Source organism: Pinus tabuliformis, chromosome 8 (assembly GCF_031772625.1).
Source record: "Pinus tabuliformis cultivar Carrire ecotype Pingquan chromosome 8, CPIR1, whole genome shotgun sequence".
In the NCBI taxonomy this organism is placed as follows: Eukaryota; Viridiplantae; Streptophyta; class Pinopsida; order Pinales; family Pinaceae; genus Pinus; species Pinus tabuliformis.
Window position 1 is genome coordinate 1,426,508,830 of NC_142294.1, and position 23,657 is coordinate 1,426,532,486.

General features: G+C 34.8%; 1 protein-coding gene across 1 annotated transcript; it reads left to right on the forward strand.

Moving 5' to 3' along the window:
• The first annotated feature begins 8,986 nt into the window (after window positions 1-8,986).
• Window positions 8,987-9,796, forward strand: LOC149240983 (uncharacterized). Its single transcript, XM_089370394.1, has one exon. It carries the CDS (start codon window positions 8,987-8,989, stop codon window positions 9,794-9,796), a length of 810 nt encoding a protein of 269 aa, XP_089226520.1.
• Window positions 9,797-23,657: the final 13,861 nt, after the last annotated feature.

The following is a 23,657-nucleotide window of genomic DNA, read 5'->3' on the forward strand; positions in this document are numbered from 1 at the left end:
ATGGAATACGAAGATGTTAGAGACTCTTCAGAATTCGTATGTGGGATTTTAGAAAAATTAAAGAATTAATATTTTAATGAAAATACATATACGTGTGTCATGTCGATTGGCGGATCCCTCAATCATCTTGCGACATAGACGTGAACATAAATAAATGGAAATCCATGGATTATTTTAATAAGGCTAACCAATTAACTGAGGAACACTCGTTAAAAAAGATTCCATAAAATTTTAAATTGGCCCCCTGAGATCAAATTTCAACCCCAGAAATTATGCATAGTATGGACATACGACATGGCGTCTCCTTAGGATAAAGATTTAATTATGTTTATATTCATATAATTTATATTACTTCATAGTATTTTCATTGTAATTTATGATTTGTAGGAAAGACAGAGAAGACAAAACATGAATTCACACAAAACATGATGCTTACGATGAACCTGGTGAATGGTATTTATATTTTTCTAACTAGCTACTCGCCTTGACATGCATCCACATGCAACCACACGACTATCACTTGACTTGACTAACACTCAAATATTCAATCACTCTATGTTTAGCCAACTCCTCAGGTAGGAGTAATTATCTTATTTTAACATTCCCCCTTAATTACGATTGCTAAACTAAAACATGACTCATGACAACTCAAACACACCTACTGGTCTATGTCTCAGCTAGGTTTACAACACCCAAGTTTGTTCTATGAAACTCAAACACATATTTTGCTAATGACTTAGTAAATATATCATCCAATTGATCACTAGATTTACAAGGCTTCAAGTGAACTTGTCCATTTCTCACAAGTTCTCTAATAAAGTTATATCTAGAATTAATATGCTTGCTCTTCTGATGAAACACATTATTCTTGGATAGTGCAAACGCTGGGGTGTTGTCACAATATATTGTTGTTGATCGTTGTTGTTTCTGCTTAAGTCCAACAAGTACTCTTCTTGACCACACTACTTGACATGCTGCCAATGTTGCTGCTACATATTCTGCTACTGCTAACGAAAGTGTGACAATGGCCTGCTTCTTAGATGCCCATGAAATCACACCTGAACCTAGGTGGAACAAAAAACCAGAAGTGCTCTTCCTATCATCCAAAATACCTGCAAAATCACTATCTATGTATGCAATCAAATCTTTCTTTTTTGTGTTTGCATACATTATGCCACAATCTCTAGTTCCTTCTATGTATCTCAGAATTCGTTTTCCCGCACTCTAATGTGTGTCTTTGGAGTATCCATAAATCTGGAAATCAAACTCACTCCTTGCATGATATTTGGTCTTGTAGTTGTCAGATACATGAGGCTACCAACCAAACTTTTGAATAAAGTTGGATTGACATCTAATCCTTCATCATCCTTGCTTAACTTCTTACCTGTTGCAACAAGTGTACGGACAGGTTTGCAATTTTCCATCTTGAATCTTTTCAACAAATATTTGGAATATTTATTTTGAGAAATAAAAATTCCTTTTTCAAATTGCTCAAATTTTATGCCAAGAAAATATTTCATGAGACTAAGATCTGTCATCTCAAATTCTTTCATCATGGCTGCTTTAAATTCATCTATCTCAAAATAACCTGTAAAAATCATGTCATCAACACATAAGCAAACAATCAAAATTTTTCCATGCTCATTTAGCTTCGTGTATAAGGTAGGCTAAATGTTGCCTCTAAAAAATCCATTTTTAATCATGTAGTTGTCAATTTCTGCTATACCAAGATCTAGGTGCTTGCTTCAGTCCATAGAGCGCTTTCTTCAACCTGTAAACTTTCTCTTCATTACTCTCAACTTCATATCCTAGAGGTTGCTGCACATAAATTTCTTCTTCTAGAATTCCATTCAAGAAGGCTGATTTCACATCCATCTGATATACTTTCCACTTGTTCTAAGCTATTGTGGCTAGAACTACTCTTACAATATCCAATCTGGCTATCAGAGCAAACGTTTCTCCAAATTCTATTCCCAGTTGCTGCAAGAATCCTTTTGCTACAAGTCTTTCTTTAAATCTGTCAATTTCACCTTTTTCATTCAACTTTGTCTTATACACCCACTTCACACCAATGAGATTTTTGTCCTTTGGCAAATAAACCAAATCCCATGTATCATTCTTTTCAATAGCTTCAATTTCTTCATCCATGGCATGCACCCAATTTTCATCTTTGATTTCTTCAAACGAATAAGGTTGGAATGGCAACAATGCAAAATTTGAACTAAGATCGAAATCATCATAAATATCTTTCAAACTTCTCATCTTTCTCTTACCATTACTTGATTCATCACCTGATCGATTGGTGGGAGAATCTTGATCTGTTGAGCTTCTTGAGGATCCATGCTGCTCTGAAAATCTTGGAGTCCTTATTGGTGTGTCTCTGTTTGGTGTCTTTACCTATTATTCTTACTGCTCCTTTTATGCTACATCATCTTCTTCTGTTAATGGCACTTGTGAATCAATTGTTTTGTCTACAGTTCCATTATGACTCTTGTTCCATGAACACAACATGTCTGCTAATTATGGTCTTCTTTGTGACAGGGTTATACAATTTGTAAGCTTTTGATTGCTCACTATAACAAGTGAATATGCATTTTTCACTTTTATCATCCAATTTGCCTCTTTGTTCCTTAGGCATATGTGCATAAGCTACACATCCAAATACTCTTAGATGAGATATGCTGCAATACACACCTGACCATGCTTGTTCTGGTACTCTATTCATCACACTCTTTGTAGGAGATCTGTTGATCACATAAATAGCACATCCAACTGCATCTGCCCAATACTCATTAGACAAGTTTCTTCCTTTCAACATGCTTCTTACCATGCTCATAATTGTCCTGTTCTTTCTCTTTGCTACACCATTCTGTCACGGTGTGTACCTACTTGTAAATTGTCTTCTGATCCCATGTTGTTTACTATAATCATGGAATTCCTTTGAGTCATATTCTCCACCACGATATGACCTCAATACATTGATCTGTCGATCACTTTGGTTCTCTACTAAGGATTTGAATTCTTTGAACTTTGCAAAAGTTTCAGATTTCTGCTTCAATAAGTAAACCCAAGTCTTTCTGTTGTAGTCATCAATGAAAGTGAGGAAGTAATAACTTCCACCAATTGATTGTGTCCTCATATGTCCACACAAGTCTGTATGCACTAGCTCAAGAGGTTTCTTTGCTCTGTATGCAACTCCCTTTGGAAAACTTTCACGATGTTGCTTTTTCAGCATCCAACGCTCACAAGTACTAGTAGGTTTTTTGATGGGAGGTAATCCTCTGGCCATTTGTTTCTTCTGCAACAATCTTAAACCAGAAAAGTGCAATTGTCCAAATCGAAAGTGCCATAACCAATAATCATCAGAACATGCAAATGTAAAAGAACTCACCTGACCACTGTAATTCAAAATTAGAGGAAAGAGTTTGTTCCTCATCATCTGCACCTTTTCTATCAGCTGTTTGCTTGGGGGCTTGTCATATATAACACATTCTTGACCTTGAAAGATAACTCTGTATCATTTTTGTGTCAATTGACCAATACTTATCAAATTATGTTTGAGACTAGGAACATAATATACCTCTGAGATTGTCTTCGTCTCCCCATGCTTGGTCAAAATGTTGACCACTCCTTTGTCATCTGCTTCCACAGTCTTGTCAGTCCCCAACTTTACCTCTGTTTTCACAGATTAGTCAAAATTTAAAACCAAATCTTTGTTGCCTGTCATGTGGTTACTGCAACGAGTGTCTAACAGCCACACACTAGCAAAAGGTTCATCCATGGCATGACAAGCTAAGAGCATGGAGTTAGAACTCTCTGTAGTGACATTAGCTCTTTGGTTCCCTTGAGGAGCTAGCTTCTTCCTGCAATCACGAGCATAGTGATCAAATTTATTACAATAATAACATTTCACCTTGATTTTTCAACTGTTTGAATATTGTTGAAGCTTCTGTAGTTGATTCCACTTGCATGTTCATGCTCTTCTCGACCATCTTTCTGACCACCATATCTTCCACTTCGTCCTCTACCTCTCGATCTACTTCTATCTCAACCTCTGTCTCTTGAAATAGAAACCTGACTTTTGAAAGCAGTCTCTAAAGTGGAATCCTTATTTCTATCTATCCTTGCCTCATGCAATAGAAGTGACCCCATTAGCTCATCAACTATCAATGATGCCAAATCCTTGGCTTCTTCTATGGCTGCTACCACAACATCAAAGTTGGTAGACAAAGATCGGAGGGCCTTCTCAACCACTCTTTGATCTTTTATATCTTCACCATAAATCTTTGACTGATTTACGACCGTTATGACTCGATTCATGAAAGAATCAATGTCCTCCATCTCCTTCATTTGCAGACTTCCAAAATCTCTCCTAGTATTATGAAACTTAACAATATTGACTTTGACCATACCTTTATAGTTTGTCGCCAAAGTATCCGATGCTACTTTCATTGAAGACGTGATCATAATCTTCTAGAAAACTGTTTGGTCCACTCCGTGTTGAATAAGCTGCAACGCATGTGCATTCTTCTTCTTGTCTTTCTTCCATTGTTCCCTCTGTATTAGTGAGAGCTTGTTCTTCTTCTTCGTTCTTAGGTTCTGAAAACCCAAAATTGACATAATCTCAAACATGATGTGCCTGCAACATGGTCGCCATATTAGTGGCCCACGCATCATAATATTTCCCTGTAAATAGTGGGAGCTGGGGTTGGAAATTTGAGGAAGCCATCTTTCTCCAAAAATTTCTCTTTGAAAAAAACCCTAAAATTCTCCTTTTGTAATTTTTTTTCAAAAAAATAACCCTTTCAACCTAAGTATTTTTTTATTTAAAAAAAAAAAAAAAACAACCCAAACCAAAACCTTTTTGCAATATTTTTTTCAAAAAATACCCTTGTAATAAACACCGTAAGTTTTTTTATTTAAAAAAAATACTTTTATTATATAAAAATTACCTATATCTTTAAAAAAAACTCTTTATATAAGTAAATATTCTTTATAATCACTCTATGAAAAAATCATATGATATAGTAAAAAATATTTAAACTGTAACTTTCCAACCTGAAAACCGTTATTGACTCCGAGTTACGGAATGATAGTTCAGTGCCAATACAACTTCAAGTTATTTTGAGTTATTTTCTTTTATCAATTTGTAGGAAAGATAGAGAAGACAAAACATGAATTCACATAAAACACGAGTGGCTGCTTTTCTATTAACACACAAAACATGATGCTTACAATGAGCTTTGTGAAGGGTATTTATCTTTTTCTAGATAGCTATTCGCCTTGATCTTCATCCACATGCATCCACACATCTACCACTTAACTCGACTTGACTAACACTCAAATACTCAATCACTAGATTAATTCACTCTGTATATTTATCCAACTCCTCATACAAGAAATTATCTCATTTTAACATGATTCACCATATTCAAAATTTTGTTATTTTTTTCATCATAATAACATTAATGTTGAATGAATAATTATTTTGAGTTTGCGTTAAATTTAACATCAGATAGAAAAATGATAGTCTCGATACTAAAATCATCTTAAAGTAATAAAACCATATATATATGTCCACACCAATAAAATACTATCACCACCAAAATTCATTGAAAGAAGAAAAAAAAGAAAAACTTAAATTTATAATTTATTTCGCATCCATCAATTTGTTAATACCAGACGACACTTTATTTAGGTCAGGTTCGGACAAAGTCATTTGATTTGGTTATGCTCATTGCGCCATTCTTCGACCAGCACCGCTTAGCTTGCTTTATTTTGAAGGCTGCTTATAACTGACATTGCTCTATTTTCATGGTTGCTTATAACTGACATCGCTTTATTCGTTTTAACTTGGTTATTCATTCCACTAAATTTGAGGAAAAATAATAAAAAAAAGAGCAAGCTCGCTTATTATGATTTTATGCGGATTGTATTGACAATGACTTTGCACTGGAAAATTATGGCACTCTGAAAAATTTGAGACTTCAGCAACATGTTCAATCAATATAAGCATCCGACAAGCTTGTGTATGATCGCATTTAAATAATGAATTATACATATGTATTGGAAGAAGAAGAATATGATAATCAATACCAATGGTCCTGACAAAGAAATGCAAACGGTAGTGTGAAAGAATGAAATCGGTATCCAGTATCATACTAAGAATATGGAGGAACCAGGAAATCCAAGCGGGCGAATAAATGTTAGATAGAGGGCGTCGATGTTTCAGTATGGTCTCTCTCCAACATAGTTTCCAGGAGGGTAGTAATTGCATGTGATGAACGTGTCACCGCTGTTACATTTGATGACGGCACATCCAACGTTAGTTGTCGTTCTCCAGACAATCTGAGTGTAGTGCGTGCAGTCCTGACCAGAGCTGCAACTATTATTTACATAGTTATACCACTTTTTTTCATCCACCCATGCACCCACTGCCTCTGTAGCGTTCCAACCTCTGCCACTCCCCCAGAATATGTTCTCTCCGAATGGACCCTCGGAATGCTGAAGGAGGCAATCTCCCCTCCTTTTCCTTGCGTAACTGCGGGCATAAGTTGCAAGCTTCACATCCCATTTCAGTGGAGGGACTCCCACTTGTTTTCTCGCCTCGTTTTGTGGAACCAGAAATCCTTGAATGGTTTCACTAATGTTCGCACCTGCTTCTGCAACCATCTGTAAGTTGCAGATTGCAACGCTCAAGAAAACTACTACAACCAGAACACACGATGGCTGCCTCATTTTCATGGCAACAATAACAAGGTAGCCGCTAACACTCGACAGATGTAGCCTCGATACTGTTTCCGAAATTGCAAAGAAAACACTTCGCTAGCTGGCTAAAGAAAATGCTTTAGATCGGCCCACACCTAGCTTGTTTATATACTGTTTATGAAGACAATTAACAGAAAAGCAGAACTTTGTTATAAGAAGGAAGAAGGGAGGAGTCAAGAAATAGTAGATGTTGGCGCAAACGTAAGCGGTAAAATACCGCGGATAACCTATCGCAGACATCATATCCTCCCAACAGCAAAATATAAGGTATAAAGACGGCCGGTCATAATATTTTTTGTTTGGAACTTCCGACAAGAGCCGGCGGGAACATATTTTGCTCGTTATGGACGTCTAGTAAAGCCCAAACTATGAACGAGATGATAATGCATGCGTCGTTGTTCGACTTTGGCCTATGGAGACACCCTGTCAGTAAGACGCGCAGTGCCCTGACATGGGCCGCGTCTACCATTTGCGAAGGAATCACAAAACGCAGGTCGACCTCGGCCAACAGGCAACTTAGCTATTATTAAGTTATCATTCGGTAGTAATTGATAGCGTGCTTCGCTAGGTTTTATAAATAAACATAATGTATTTTACTGCTTTAAAAGGTAATAAAAATTAATTAAAACATTTACTCAGGATAACATAAACGACTGTAATCAAATATTCTCATATAAATAACACCTAAAAGAAAATTCTCATATAAACAACAACTAAATGAAAAATATATTTTCTTTCAACGTGGTAATTTTTTTTAATATTAATTTATTTACATTTAATTAATTATTTTAATAATGGATATTATGTTAATGCATTCTTAGATATTAAATTATATTTTCTTCCAACGTGGTAATTTTTTTTAATATTAATTTATTTACATTTAATTAATTATTTTAATAATGGATATTATGTTAAGGCATTCTTAGATATTAAATTACTAGTTCAGTTTTTATTCTTAAATATAAATTTTAGACATTATTATAATATAGTTTCATCATTACCCAATTTTATATATATATATATATATATGAGTTTTTTACAAACAAAATTAAATATAAATTATATTTAAATATTTTATTAATAATAATATGTTTAATTATAACCCATGATTATAATGTAATTTTATCATATATATATATATATATAACTTTTTATTAAAACAAAATTAAATAAAAACTATACTTAAATATTTTAATGATAATAGTATGATTAATTATAAGCAATGGTTTAAAATTAAATAGAAACTATAACATGTTTTATTATAACCCATTGTTTAAAAAAAGTCTTTTAAGTAAAAAATTCGTATGAATATAAGTTAGACATGTTTTTTTCACCGAATTTTTTTTGTCTTATATTTTATTTATTTTTATTTAGCATTTTTTTATTATTTTTTCCAAGGGAATTAGTAATTCGGCTGTTTTCGTACGAATGTGATATAGGTTTTTTTGACCGCCACAACTCTAATTTTTAGGTGCGTCCACCATCTTCATTATGAAGCCAAGGATTGACATATTCATACTTATTTTACATTTAAATAAAAATTAATAAACATTTTGTAAAAATAAATATTTATAAAATTAAAACTTAAAAAAATAATTAATATTCAATAATATTAATATTGATAATAATTTAATTATATATTAATAAAAAATATAATAAAAATAAAAAATAATTTAAAATTACTTATATATAGATAGATAGATATTTAGACACAATAATTATATTATATAAAATTGCAGATAGGATAGCTAGGAAATAATATGGGTGAATGTTATAAAATAATAAAATACATAACAATGTGGAACTTAAATCAATAAATTATGTATGTTTCTCTATTTAGATGCACAATAATGATATTATATAATATTGTAATTTACATAGAATACTTAGTTATATATATTTTTATATTTAGATGCACAATAACAATATTATATAATATTGTAATTTACATAGTTACCAAATAATATTGGTGAATATTATAAAATGAATAAAATGCATGAAAATTTTGATATAAATATGAATTTTTTATTTATAGTGCAATTATAGTTTACATAAAATAATTAAAATTTAAGATTAACACATAAAATAAATTTGACTTAGTTAAAATGTTAAACAATACATTTTTTTCCTGCGCGCGCTAGCTCTCTCCGCCTGCTGCAGGCTGCCTTACCTCTCGGCGCCCAGCGCCCTTCAGATCGTGCTCCGCTCTGCCGCTCCAATGGAGGGCATTGGGGACCCTGATCCCCCTTCAACACCTCCGGAGGTGATTGTGTTTCGAGCTCTGATAGCTTCAGGCCCTAAGTGCCCCCCTTCGGTTTCTCAGCAGAAATTCGTTAAAAAGCTGGACTCGATTCCATCTGTAGCGTTACCTGAAGAAGAAACCTGTAAAGCCGCGTTGAACCTTGCAGAGAGAGGCCTGATAGGCCAGTTCACAGGCCTCTGGCCATCTCCTAAGTCAGTGGAGGATTGGATTCAAAGGAACTGGAAGCCTCTGATCAAAGAAGAAGTTAAAAGCTACTTCGTAGGTAAGGGCTTCTTTGTGTTTGTTTTTGAAAACCCTGATGACAAAGGTCTGATCTTTAGAAACGGACCGTATTTCATGGGGCCTCAGGGCCTTTATTTGAACAAATGGTCCCCAGACTTCGACCCCACCCAGGACATTCCATCAGTTGTTCCGGTCTGGGTCAGACTTCCTCATTTGCCTCTGCACTGCTGGAACCAAAAATCCCTTCAGATCATAGGTAACGCCCTGGGAAAATATATAGATCAGGCAACGAGAAAAGACCAGTATTCATGTGCCCGCATCTGCGTTGAAGTGGATTTAGAGGAGGGGCTACCGGAAGCCATCAAACTTACTGTAGCTGGGTGGACGCATGTCCAGGAGCTGGACTATGAACAGTTACCTTTTAAATGCAGACATTGCCATAGTCACGGCCACTTCGCAAAGAATTGCAAGAAGAGAGCAGAGGAGCAAGCAGATAAACAGAACGGGGAACAATGGAGTCTGGTCCAGAAGAACGCACCCTAAAAAAAAAAAGGCACCGGCAAAGGCACCAAGGAAGGAGACCCTAGCAGCAGCAAAGCAAACCAGGAAACAGAAGTAAACCCAAAAGGGGCAGAGAAGGCCCAGAATCCTCAAGATACCCCAGCCCAAGAGAATGAAGAACAGATGGATATTCCTCCACCAAATAAGGAAGTAGGGGAACCAATCCAAAGTGAGGCCAATCAGGGAAGCCCATCCAACCCCTCATATGCAGAGATAGCAAGGAAAAAACCAGTTGAAAGCTCCGGCTCCTCAGAAGATGAAACCTATGAGCGCCAGCTGAAAAAAGTAGGAAGGAAATCCCGTAAAGAAAAAAGGGAGGAGGAGGCAGAAAGACTTAAAACACAAGGAAGCCAAGCCACAATAGAAATGTCTATTGGGCGAAACACCAGACCAAGGCCCTCCAAGGGAGGGTTCAACACCCCCTCTAGTAAATAATGAATCTCGTCTCTTGGAACTGTAGAGGATTGGGGAATCCCTCTAAAATAGAAGCAGTCAAGGATCTTATGAAAGCGGAGCCCTCAGACATCCTCATGCTCCAAGAGACCAAGATAGAAGGACATGCCCTTCTAGAGATCAGCAGCACAAAGTGGAATAAAAGAGCAGGTAAAGCGGTCAGCTCAAGGGGCACCTCTGGAGGGCTGGCAACACTCTGGAACGATGACCTCCTTCAGCTGAACAACCACAAGGAAACCCAGCACTGGATCCAAACTGAACTGATGCACAAAACAAGTAAGCTGTCTATTAACCTTTTCAATCTTTATGTTCCTGTTTCTTATAATGAAAAGAGAGAATGTTGGAACTCCCTCTCAGCATTTCTAGAGCAGACCTCCCCTTGCAACATTATTATAGCAGGGGACCTTAACATCGTTATGAAAGCAAAAGAAAAGAGGGGAGGGGCAAGTAACAGAGACCCCATGCTAGATGAAGTGGAGGAACTCTTTCAGCGGTGGGACTTGTTGGACTTAAACCCCATTAGAGGCCTATACACCTGGTCCAATAATAGAGCAGGAGAGGATCACATCTCAGCTCGATTAGACAGATTCATGGTCCAAAGCTCCATATTGATGAATAAGAAGATTATAACTACTAAAATTCTGCCTAAGCTAGCTTCTGACCATAAACCCATCCAGCTCCTCCTGAAGGATGAAGAAGACCTAGGTCCCATACCTTTCCGATTCAGCCCCTTATGGACCGAGAAGGAAGGTTTTACAGAGACAGTAAAGGCAGCTTGGGACAAAGCATTTACGGGATCCCCTAGTTATGTCTGGGAGCAAAAGCTAAAAGCAACAAAATTTGCGTTGAAGAATTGGATTAAGAAACCTGGATCCACTCCTACCGAGCAAAGAAAGGAATCAGTTTATGATCTGCAGACTTTGCAAACAGAGATGGAAAACAAAGACATTACTCCAGAGTTGTTGGAGAAGGAAACGAAAGCCCAACGCTCAGCACACCAAACCTTCAGAAAAGAGGAAGAATACTGGCGATTAAAATCCAGGAGCTTGTGGCTGAAGGCTGGAGACCGCAATACATCCTTCTTCCATCGTCAATACAGAGCGAGGCTGATCAGGAACCATATAGCAGAGATCAAATCGCCAGAGGGCACCACCTGCAAAGATTACAATGAGATCAAAGAAGCTGCAGAAACCTACTTCAGGAATCTTTATAGGAACGAAAATCACAGCAATAACGAAGAAGTCGATGACTTCACTGCTAACATTCCCACTCTTATTAGCGCTGAAGAGAACGCAGCCCTCTGCAGGCCAACCACGGAGGAGGAAATTATAAATGTCATCTGGTCCATGGACGCAGACAAGGCTCCCGGGCCTGATGGATTTACAATCCATTTCTACAAATCGTGCTGGCACATTATAAAAGCTGACCTTTGTAAGATGATACGCTGGTTTATGAGGAAAGCCAAGGTGGGCGGAGGAACAAACTCCACATATCTCGCCCTGATCCCCAAAGAAACCAACCCGGAGACTTTTGCAAGGTACAGGCCGATATCACTGTGCAACGCCTCTTATAAAATCCTGGCAAAACTGATTGCTGGCAGGATCAAGCCGCTCTTAAAAAACCTGATCTCTCCCCCACAAGGCGCATTTGTTGAAGGCAGGCATATCATAGATAACGTAATTCAGGTCCAGGAGATCATCCATTCCAGCAAGCTGCGGGGTGAAAAAGGCATGTTGGTCAAGCTCGATATGGCAAGCGCCTTTGACAGAGTGGATCGCTCATTCCTCTGCAAGGTCCTGCTTTCATTTGGATTTTCGCAACAATTTGTCAACCTTATTAAAGCATGCATAGACAAACCTTGGATCGCCCCATTAGTCAATGGTCGCCCCACGAAATTCTTTCAAAGCCAGAGGGGCATAAGACAGGGGTGCCCCCTCTCCCCATCCATGTACATCTTGATGGCAGAAGCGCTCAGTCGCAAATTGTCTGTGGAAAAATTAAAAGGCAGTATTCTAGGTCTCAAGCCCTGTCACGGAGCCGAAGCCCAGAACCACGCGTTGTTCACCGACGATACACTCCTGCTAGGCGGAGCATCCATAAGAATAGCCAGAGCCATTAAAGCAGTCCTTAATAACTATTGCAGAGCCTCTGGGGCATTAATTAATGAAAACAAAACTGAAGTGTATAGCTGGAATGTTGATCAGAGGGAGCTCTCTGACATTACCTCTATCTTTGGATTCAAAGTACAATTAAATTGGGACAGATTCAAGTATCTGGGCCTTCCCATAATATCAGGAGCAAATAAAAGAACGCTTTGGACTGAAATAATTTCGAAATTTAAAGCCAAAATTGCAGCGTGGGGAGGCCACTGGCTGATGAAGGGAGGCAAAGTAATCCTTATCAAAGCAGTGCTGTCGGCGCTACCAATCTATCAGGCAGCGTTCCTCTTAGCTCCAAGAAATGTCTCGGAGCAAATCTCCAAAATGCTCAGAGACTTCCTGTGGCAGGGTGGAAAGGGAAATGAAAAAAAAAATGCACCTGGTTAAATGGGAAGTGGTAAAAAAAACAAGAGCAGATGGAGGCTTGCAAATCAGAGATCCAGCTCTTGTTAATTTAGCAATGGGGGGGAAATTTTTATGGAAACTGATCCATGAACCTACCCATCCAGTCAACGTATTGCTGAGCTCCAAATACAGACCAAACAAAGCCCTTAGCAACCTCCAGAATGTAAATGCAGCTAACAACACGCAGGTGTGGAAATTATGCTGCAGGAGTAGTAAGTTTTTCAATAAACAGGTATACAGGATTCCGGGCAACGGCAAGCACACCCAACTGTGGAATGACAGAATTATGGGGAAAGAACCCCTGAAGGACAAGGAGGACATAGCTGACCTCAGGGATTGGCTGAAGTAGGCAGGAGTTAATACCATATTTGAACTGTCAAAATGGGATCAACGTGGAGATTGGATAGGATGGGATTTCCATGGAGTCCCAGAGAGGTTAACACACCAACAAACTTTGCTAGAAGATTTGTTGGAGGAAGCAGCGCCCACCAACAGAAATATGAAAGACAAATGGGACTGGGGCCAGATAGGAGTGTACACGACAGCAGCAGGATACAGAGCTTTGCAGGAATCAAGAAATAGTAGTCAAAACCCAGCCTTTTGGAAGAATGTCTGGGACCCTCTATCCCTTCCAAAAGTGAACTTCTTTTTCTGGACTTTGGCCCATAATAAAGTCTTGACCGGAGAAAACCTAGAAAAAAGGAACATAGGAGGACCACACAGATGTTTTCTATGTAGCAGTAATGTCGAAACAACCCAGCATCTTTTTCTGGAGTGCCATTTTGCAAAAGAGGTATGGAGTATTATTTTATATAATTTTCAGATTACTATGCCTTCACCAACCTCTGTTGCAGATCTATTTGCCATTTGGAACAGTATCTACCCTCAGAGCATCCCTCTTAAATCAATCTGGAAAAAAATATGGACAGCAATCCCAAAGTACATGTGTTGGCAGCTCTGGCTAGCTAGAAATCAGCAGATCTTCAGAGAGATGAGGCACACTCCACTGCAAGTTGCAGCAAAGGCTAAATCATTCCTTTTAGAAGTAGTTCAACAACAATACTTTAAAGAAGATCCATTACTCTTGCCTGAAGAAAAAAGATGGATTGGCACGCTAGAGCCCAGTCCGCATAGGCAGCTCCTCTCTCCACAAAAGGCAAATCAGGAATGGCGTATAAGAGAAGAAGATGACAAATTCCAACTGTGGTGGCGGTCACAAAAGTTAACCACAATTTTCTTTGACGGAGCGTCCAAAGGGAACCCTGGAGATGCAGGTGCAGGGGGGGTCATATACTCAATTGATGGGATAGCAAAAGACTGCTTCAGCTGGGGACTCGGCCAGAAATCTAACAATCAAGCAGAGATACTTGGGCTCCTAAAAACCTACCACATTGCAAGAGATAATAATAATAAAGAGCCTGAAGATGGGAAGCTTATTTAGAAATGCCAGCCTCAAAAAAATTCTGGACAGGCTGAAGAGAGTACTACTAGATTTTGATACATGTAAATTTTACCATATACTAAGAAAGGCAAATGGTGAAGCCGACCAGCTTGAAAACAAAGGCAGCTCCCTTCTGAAAGGATTGCTAATTGTAAACATTGAAAACACTATTCAAATGCCTTGAATATCAAGCTGATTGAGAACAGCAACAGCCTGGAATCTGAAATATGTATTGTAATGTAACCGGAGCAACTTGGGCATAGATCCAAGGTTTTCAAATCAATAAAATCATAACCGTTTTAGTTAATAATAATAATAATAATAATAATAAAATAAATAAATAAATTAACACATAAAATAATTAGGAATTAAAATATCAAAATTTTAAAAATGAGATTTATAATTATTAAAAAGTATATAAATTAAATATTAAAATTAAAAAAAAATATAATGTGTAATCCTTGTAAAATTATAATTCTAATAAATCAATATAATTAGTAATATTGTGGAATTTTTTTATCCTCTTTTACATATAATTTAATAATATTGCAAGTTTATTTTAGTTTTTAATAATTCTAATTATGTCAATAAGTATATTTATATTGAAATTTAATAATTCTAGTTATGTGAATAAGTATATTTGTATTGATATGAGTATCTTAGATTTTAGAGAACTTTTACTATAAATATAGCATGTATATGTTTGATATTTAATTAAAAAAAATTTCTTCATGATCTCAGTTTAATGAACGTTGGTGATTAATTTTATTAAATTACATGTATTTTAGAAATGAGGATGTGTAATTATTTGTATTATTAAAAGGTTGTGTTTTTTTTGTTGTCAATGAAAAGTGACTTTTAATTTTAAGATTTAAATTCTTGCCAACCTTATTAACACAATTTTCATTATTTCTTGCATTAGAGTCTTAAGCCTATTAAAGTGTATCAATCATTTAATTCATATAACTAAACTAATAAAAATAAAATATCAATATTTAGTAGAAAATGAATCTTTTATTTAAAAAATGATTATTATTCTTATTATAATAATAAGAATAAGAATAAGAATAATTTTATATGAAATACATTATTTTTGTGAAGTATTTTAAAAACTAATAAAAATAAATAAATAAATAAATATAATTTAAATTTTCGAAATAGCATAATTGCAATATAGTAAAATTTATTATCAAAATTCAATGTACCCAAATTTAAAAATAAAATTAAAAATAAAACAAATATCGTAAACTTTAACAATATACTAAATACTATTCAGCATTATTTCTAAAAGAAATAAACACCTCATTTATTTATAAAAATTAAAAATATAACCCATATAGTAAAATCTAACAATATACTAAATACTATTGAGCGTTATTTCTAACAGAAATAAACACACCTCATTTATTTATAAAACACTTAGAGCTAGATAAGATTTTTAATAATATTATTCATACAAATAAAAAAACATTATCTATTTAGCTTTAAATTTTAACAATATTACTCTTATTAAAAAAAACATTTCTAACAATTTAATTTGAAATATAATTGTCCAATCATAAAATTTAGTCCATGAAGCAATCATAAAACTTAGTATATGAAACAATGGTGATGTATATATATGTGTCATATTCCTTTCTTAGTTGATATCATCAATTTACTCCAGCAGCATGTTTTTTTTATATAACGCCTCATTTAATTGGTTAAGTTTTTTTTTTTTAATCATATATTTTATTAATTAATATTATTGGCTTACTTAACAATAATGTTTTTTTTATATCATCTTACTTTTATAGGTTGTGTTATTATTTTGTTTTCCTGCTCTTTATTTTCGTCTTTTTATGAATTGTTTTTTTTTTTTTTTTAATTGTTTTCAAATGAGATATTATGTTGAATTGTATTTCATACTTTCTATCGTCTTATTTAATTTTTATGAAATATAATCATTTTTCCTCAAAAATGTCAATGACAAAATTTGTATTGATTTTGTGAAATAACGTTGTCATCTTTATGTATTTTTCCTCACTATTTCATATCTCTATATCTAATAGCTACATTGAGGTGAGGTGATATCTCCCATGTTCATTCTAACATATTTTTAAATTATGTCAAATTTTTCTTTCCTTGAATTTATAAAACATTGGTGGTATCATTTAACTATTGTTATAGTTTTTAGTTTTACCTTGGTGACATTATCTTACATCATTATCACTCTCTATTACCCCCATAGGTGCAAGCCTAGTCAATCATGTATACTCTCATCTTCTTCTTCTTCCATCCTACCTTTCTTCCCATGTGTTGTCTCCCTTCATACTTGAATTTCTTCCTATTTATTATTTCCCGTCCCACTTGTTGTCTCTCTTTCAACCTCGAAAAACCCTCACAACTATTTTTTTAAAGAATTACTCTAGTAACTAAATCATACCTCCTCAAGTTCAAGAATATTAAAGATCTCATGATAGATATATGAGAAGGAAGGAAGCTAATAATTGGCTTGCTAAATGATGCTTAATATTTACCTCTATTGTTCTTAGATATCGTCACTCCTTTGTCTAATAATTTATTATCTTCCATGAAAATGTTGTCATTTGTCTCCTCTCAACTTCTACACATATAACAAATTTAGGGGGCCTACAAGTGCTCTAGCTATGATGCACTCTTGTTTGAGGGTTTTATATCAAACAAGGAGCTAAACAAAAGTTGAGATATTTGGCCATAATTAGGCATCCCACATTATTTCACGTGTTATAGCTATGCTATATTGTTGTGGTTTGGTTATATTTTGTAAGATTATTCCCCATTAATATTTCCACACCCTTGGGATCTCCATTAAAGAATATACTTACCATCCAAGGCAATGATATCTCTTCCATTGAGATATAAGTATATTATGGTCATTTCTTAATGGGAGATCTATGTAGAATAAGTTGATGCGAAGACTCATGTATGATCTTGAATATTAGATGTTTTCTAATATTGATTAACCTTATGCCATCCCAATTCATGCAATTTTTTATATTGACTTGTTGAATGCTTAGAATATACTCTAGTTAATGTTCTTAGTGCTAAGCATTTTTCTTGAACAATATTTGTTCATCTAATCTAATTTCCCAAAAGGAATTCTATTGAACCATCATTCTATTGGGTTAAGAATTGTTCCATTTAATTGAGATAGTGCATCGTGATTATTACCCACCTAGGTAAAATCGCCATTATCAAATCTATCTTGGAATTCATACCCCTATATCCCTAAAAAGAAAATGTAACGTTGTTTTATATCTTTAGCATGCTTTCCTATAGAGAGGTTTCGATAAAATGTACAAGTAGGCCCAAAAATTATTCTATTTAAGTGAGCTAGTTACTATCCATTGAGTGGGTCATAGCTATTAACCTTTCATAAGAGCTAGAGTGCATAAGACTGTGATTCCACTTAGGGGAGACCATGTGGATTATTGACAATATGTAACCAACCATTGCTTATCTATCCACTATTGGTTCTTTTTGGGTTTTCACCATGTTGGTATGCTTTTTGGTTCCTCATGTTTTTGGGTTTTCACCATGTTGGTATGCTTTTTGGTTCCTCATGTTAAAATAGATATGTTAAAATAGATTTGTGAAAGAAATTCCAATTCCTAAACGGTTCTTTCAGCCATCATATTCTATTCTAGATTTTTGTTTGCACAATATTTCTTCTCATTCGTCCATACCAATGCCTTCTTTAAGCATTCTTCTTCAGTTTCCCGTTCTATTATGCATCAATTTAGAATAATGCTAACTTGAAAAACTTTCATATCTTCTTAAAATTTCTTATTCAGAGAAAATATTACCAAAGAATTCTCTATTACGTTTTTAATTTTTTCTCATATTTCTTTTAATTTTTATTGACATCCATATAAGATGGGACCTTAACTAGAACATACAAATATCCACTAAGTCTACATATTTAATAAATAAATAAAATTATCGGAGGAAAATTTCTCAAATTTGAACGATAAGAGAGCAATTTCAGGCTAGTTTAATGGACAAATTAATATGGAGCAGTGGTTCGAGATGCCACTCATGTCTATCCATGGATGAAATATTTTGATGATTGGTAGGATGTTACTCTGGCTGGAAATACCCGGAAGAAACACAAAACACATGTACCGATTTCCGCGTCCTTCACACGCGTGCTAGATTTGTATGAACCCGAGACGAGCGGCCAGCCTGGTGCAGCAAGTACGAGAATTATTGAAACGATTCAAGGATTTTTAGTTCCACAGAATCAGGCGAGAAGCCAAGTGGGAGTCCCTCCACTAAAATGGGATGCCATGCTTACAAAATATGCACGTACATATGCAAGGGAAAGAACGGGTGACTGCCTACTCCAGCATTCAGAAGGGCCTCTCGGAGAGAACATATTCTGGCGAAGCGGCAGTCGCTGGAATGCTACAGAAGCTGTTGGTGCATGGGTGGATGAGAGGAAGTGGTATAACTATGCAAAAAACAGTTGCAGCTCGGGGCAAGACTGCACCCACTACACTCAGATCGTTTGGAGAACAACCACAAAAGTTGGATGTGCGACCATCAAATGCAAGAGTGGTGACACCTTTATCAGATGCAATTACTATCCTGCTAGCAACTATATTGGTGCCAGACCCTACTGAAACGTCAACAATTAGCACTCATTCTCCGTATTGGATTTACCAGTTTCCCCTTACAATGATTTCATTCTTTCAGAATCCCACCTCTATTCATAATTATTCCATTTTCATTCTTCGAATGTAATTGCACATACCGTTGTTGAGATCGTATTGATTCATGATTTTGGGACTTAAGTTGTTCCGATATTTGAGAAACACATAAATGATTCGCATAATTTTCTAGTACTCAATAAAATTCATCATCGATCCACATTTTCTAGTGCTCAATAAAATTCATCATCAATCGTGGATCAGCCTTAACTGACCATTGGCTAACCTGCTTTATTGTTTTCTTGTGTTTTGTTTAATTAATGAATTAAAAGCTCGTAAAGAATTCTGCATTACTTAGCAAACGGTGTAATTTATCCCGTAGTTTTATTTTAATAGTTGTAATTTGAATTTGAATTCGAATACGAATTTGTTTCAATATCAAAATAATTTGATTATAGGGAAAAATTTGGGAATATACATATTTTGTAAATAAAATTAGATATGAATATTATTAAACAGAACTTCTCCTCAAAGGAAGTGACCTGAATTAGAATTGTTTGTTAATCAATTAATAATCGTGTTATGGAAATTGCAAATAAAACTAGATATCAGTCCTTGCAAAAGGATGCGAATAATAAGGATTTCAGAATCAGTTATGAGTTTTAGTTATTAATCCGCTACCTCACCTAACCAACATCAGTAACTTTTCTGTTTTACGTTGCCGCCGCCAAATATTTGTGCTGCTACGGCCTCCTTTTCTGGTGCACTCGATGCTGGAGCAGTGACTTAATGTAGGCCAAAATCTATAGATCCCGCATTCATCTTTATCTTAACCTGTTATCTGATAAGAATTATGTACAGTAAATTGTGTTGCAACTTGAAACTAGAGCTACATTACAAATAATGCAAACAGAGTGCCATGAAGACGCTTGCAGGGATTGAACGTAGACTATTCTTTTAGTTTTTTTGTCGTCGGCTATGGCTGTTGTGATTTGTATTGACGTTTGGCAGGTATATTGATACGTTGCGGGCGTTAACTCGATAAGTATCCATGCGAATCAGACTAATATAATTTTGAATGGGAATATAGATCCTGTGTGCCTTACTACTAGTCTCAGAAAATTTGAATTCAAAATTATTTTTAAAAATTATTTAAATTCAATTTTTTCTATATGATTGGTGTATTTTTTGAATAAAAGATTAGGGATTATAGTACAGTCTTGGGGTCAAAGTGTCATGATTTTTCATTATTTCTACATTATTTTGTGGTTTTGCAATTTTAATCAAACTATTAGAAATATGCTTAATATTTTTATTTTTTTTAATAAATTTAAAAATAATTTTCTTATTTTCAGGCAACTTGATTCAAAACTATTTGTGTGCTTTCCCAATTTCTCTACATTATTTTTTTGCTTTTACAATTCTAACCAAAATTTGAGGACAATGCTTAATAATTGTTCTGTTTTGCAATTTTAACTCAAATTTGAAGAAACTTAAAAATAATTTATTTTTTTTTACTTTCAGAGAATCTTAACTCTAATTTTCATAATTCCTATGTAAAGGCATTTTATTTTTGGTATGTGTTAGTACTTTATCATTACTTTAAGAAAATTATTTTTGTGATTGCTTATCATTGCTTTGACAGTGACACTGTTATATTATTGCTGTGTCCAATGATATCAAAATTGATACGGGTGTAGACCTTTTGAATAAGATAGGGAAAGGAGAGGCTAAAAAATTCTCCAATTATTGTGCGAGTGGCCATTGCATTGCTCAGTGCTCTCATACTCACGTTCTACGCAATAATGTCAAAATTGAGGTGGTTTCAGGCCCTTTGCTTAAGCTCGCAGGCTGAACAAATTTTGCATTTAATGTTATCATGTGTTTTTTCTGCAGAGTTTTCAGCATGAGGAGAACATTTAATGTTATTATGTTATTTTTCTTCAGAGTTTTCGGCATGAGGAGAACGGAGTACGTATGGGGAATGAGTGTGTAAAGTAAACTATAATGCACAATGAGGAAATTAATTTTGAGTTTGTTTGCCATTGAAACATTCACGTATTTAGCTCTGTGGGAGAGGTGTTGCATAGAGCTCTAATTTTCGCGAGTGCTATGGGGAATGAGTGTGTAAAGTAAACTATAATGTACAATGAGGAAATTAATTTTGAGCTTGTTTGCAGTTGAAACATTCACGTATTTAACTCTGTGGGAGAGGTGGTGCCTATAGTTCTAATTTTCATGAGTGCTTTGACAGTGTGTTATTTCTTTGTCCAATGGTGTTACAAATGATGTATTTGCAAATGGTGTTACAAATGATGTATTTGCAGGTCTTTTGCAAAGGTTGAAAGAATTAGACAAATCGACAATGAACTAGTATATTAATATTTTAATGCAGAAGATGAGGTATGTGTGGGAGAACAAGGATGGATATAAAACTTTAATTAATTTAACTATGAACAATTTTTGAATTAATATTATTATGTTTCACTATGCAAATATTTTATATTTTACTATGAGCTTTGTAGAGGATGATGTATGTGCGGAAAAACATAATAATTAAAATTGTTATGTTTCATTGTGCGGAGAACGAAGTATGTGTGGGAGAATGGTAGTGCATCAAGACTTGTGTGTGGGAGAACGACAGTGCATCAGGACTTTATTCTAAGGGAAAAAATTAATATTAAACTATTGATGTTAATTTGTTATAATTATGTTTTATTGTGTGAAGCTTTCTTGCACGATGCTTTCCTTGTGTAGATATTCTACCGTGAGGAAAGGATAAAATGCAAGAGAAAAGTTAATTTTAAACTATTTTAAAATTATGCTAACGTTTCCATAATGTCTCACTGTATTCCTATGTGCAATGAAACATGTGTAAAAGATGGGGTGTGTATGAGAAATCTAGGGTTTGTGCTAGTGTGTATAACATTCATCTGGGCATCCACTTTTCTCTTTCATAGTAACCATTAGCATTTTGATATTGTGAAAATTCAATAGAAATAAAACAATTTTTTTCGGTTAATGTTGTTATGTTTCTTTCTATGGAGTTTTTGGTGTGAAGAGGACGAAGTATGTATGGGGATGAGGGTCGAGAGGAAACTATATTGCACAATGAGGAAATTACTTTTGAACTTATTTGTAGTTAAAACTTTTACATATTTAACTGTGCAAGAGAGAAGTTGTGTAGAGTTGTGATTTTCATGAGTGTGTTGACAATGTCTTATTTCTCTGCCCAATGGTGTTATAATTAATGTGTTTGTAGGTCCTTTGTAAAGGCTTGGGTGGAGGGAACATTGAAAAATATGCAATAAACTAGTATATTAATATTTTAATGTGGAGGATGGGTACGTGCAGGAGAATGGGGATGCAAAGGAAACTTTAATTACTTTAACTATGAAGAAATTTAAAATTCATGTGATTATGTTTCATTATGCAGAGCTTTTACTATGTGCGGGGTGGGGTATGTATAAGAGAATGGAGGTGAATAGGGAACTTTGTTCTGGAGGGACGAAATTAATTTTAAAATCTTTACCTGTGGGGATATTTTAGTATGCCAACGACATAGTATGTGTAAAAGAGCAGTTGCATAGCTCTTTGTTTTTATAGAGCCATGAATCTCTGCAGTGGATAGGGTATCTGCATGAGAACACTATAATTAATATATTATTATGTTTCGATATGATGATATTTTATTATTATGTTTCAATATGCGAATTTTTTGTCATGCGAAGGATGGGATATGTGCAGGAGAACATGGGTGAATTAGGGACTTTATTCTATAGGTATGAAATTAATGTTAATGTTAATATGTTATTATTATGTTTTAGTGTGTGAAGCTTTCTTGCATAATGCTTTCCTTGTGTGGAGATTTTACTATGTGGAGAAAGGGGAATGTGCAAGCGAAAAAATAATTCTAAACTATTTTTCATTTATGTTAACGTGTATATAATGCCTTAGTGTTTTCCTATGTGCAATGAAAGATTTACAGAAGATGGGGCGTGTGAGAGAAATTTGGGTCTTGCGCTAGTGAGGATAGCATTCGTCTCGGCATCCACTTTTCTCTTTCACAGTAACCATTATTGGGTTGATATTGTCGAAATTTAATAATAACATAACAAATTTATTTGGTTAGTGCTTTCACAATGATAGCAAGACAAAGGTTGATGGTGTAGTTATCTTATGTTGTTTCATTAAACTTTATTCTCCAAACATGAACTTAATTTAAATAGGAACATAACCTCTAATAAACATTAAATAAGAAATATTTATATTTCATTTTATTAAGAAACATTAACTTATGGAAATAAGGACATTAATAAACATTAAATAAAAAACATCACTATGTCCTTTTAAATAAGGTAGAAACTATTAATTTCTTGTGTGATGCTTTCCTTGTGCACAATTTTTATTGTGTGTAAGAGAAAAATTAATTTTAAACTATTTTTCATTTTAAAAGAAATCATCTTTAGCTAATAAGGTTTGTAGCTAACGTGTCTGTAATGTCTTTGTTCTATTTCTTTGGTTAGTGTTTTCTTGTGTGAAAGAAAATATGTGCAGAATACAGGGTTTGTCCGAGAAAGATGGGGTTTGTGCTAGCGAGAATGACATAGGTGCCCAATTTTATCTTTCATAGTAACCATTAGCATGTTGATATTTTAAAAATTTGATAGAAACAGAACAAATGTTTTCAGTTAGTGCTCTCACAGCGAGAG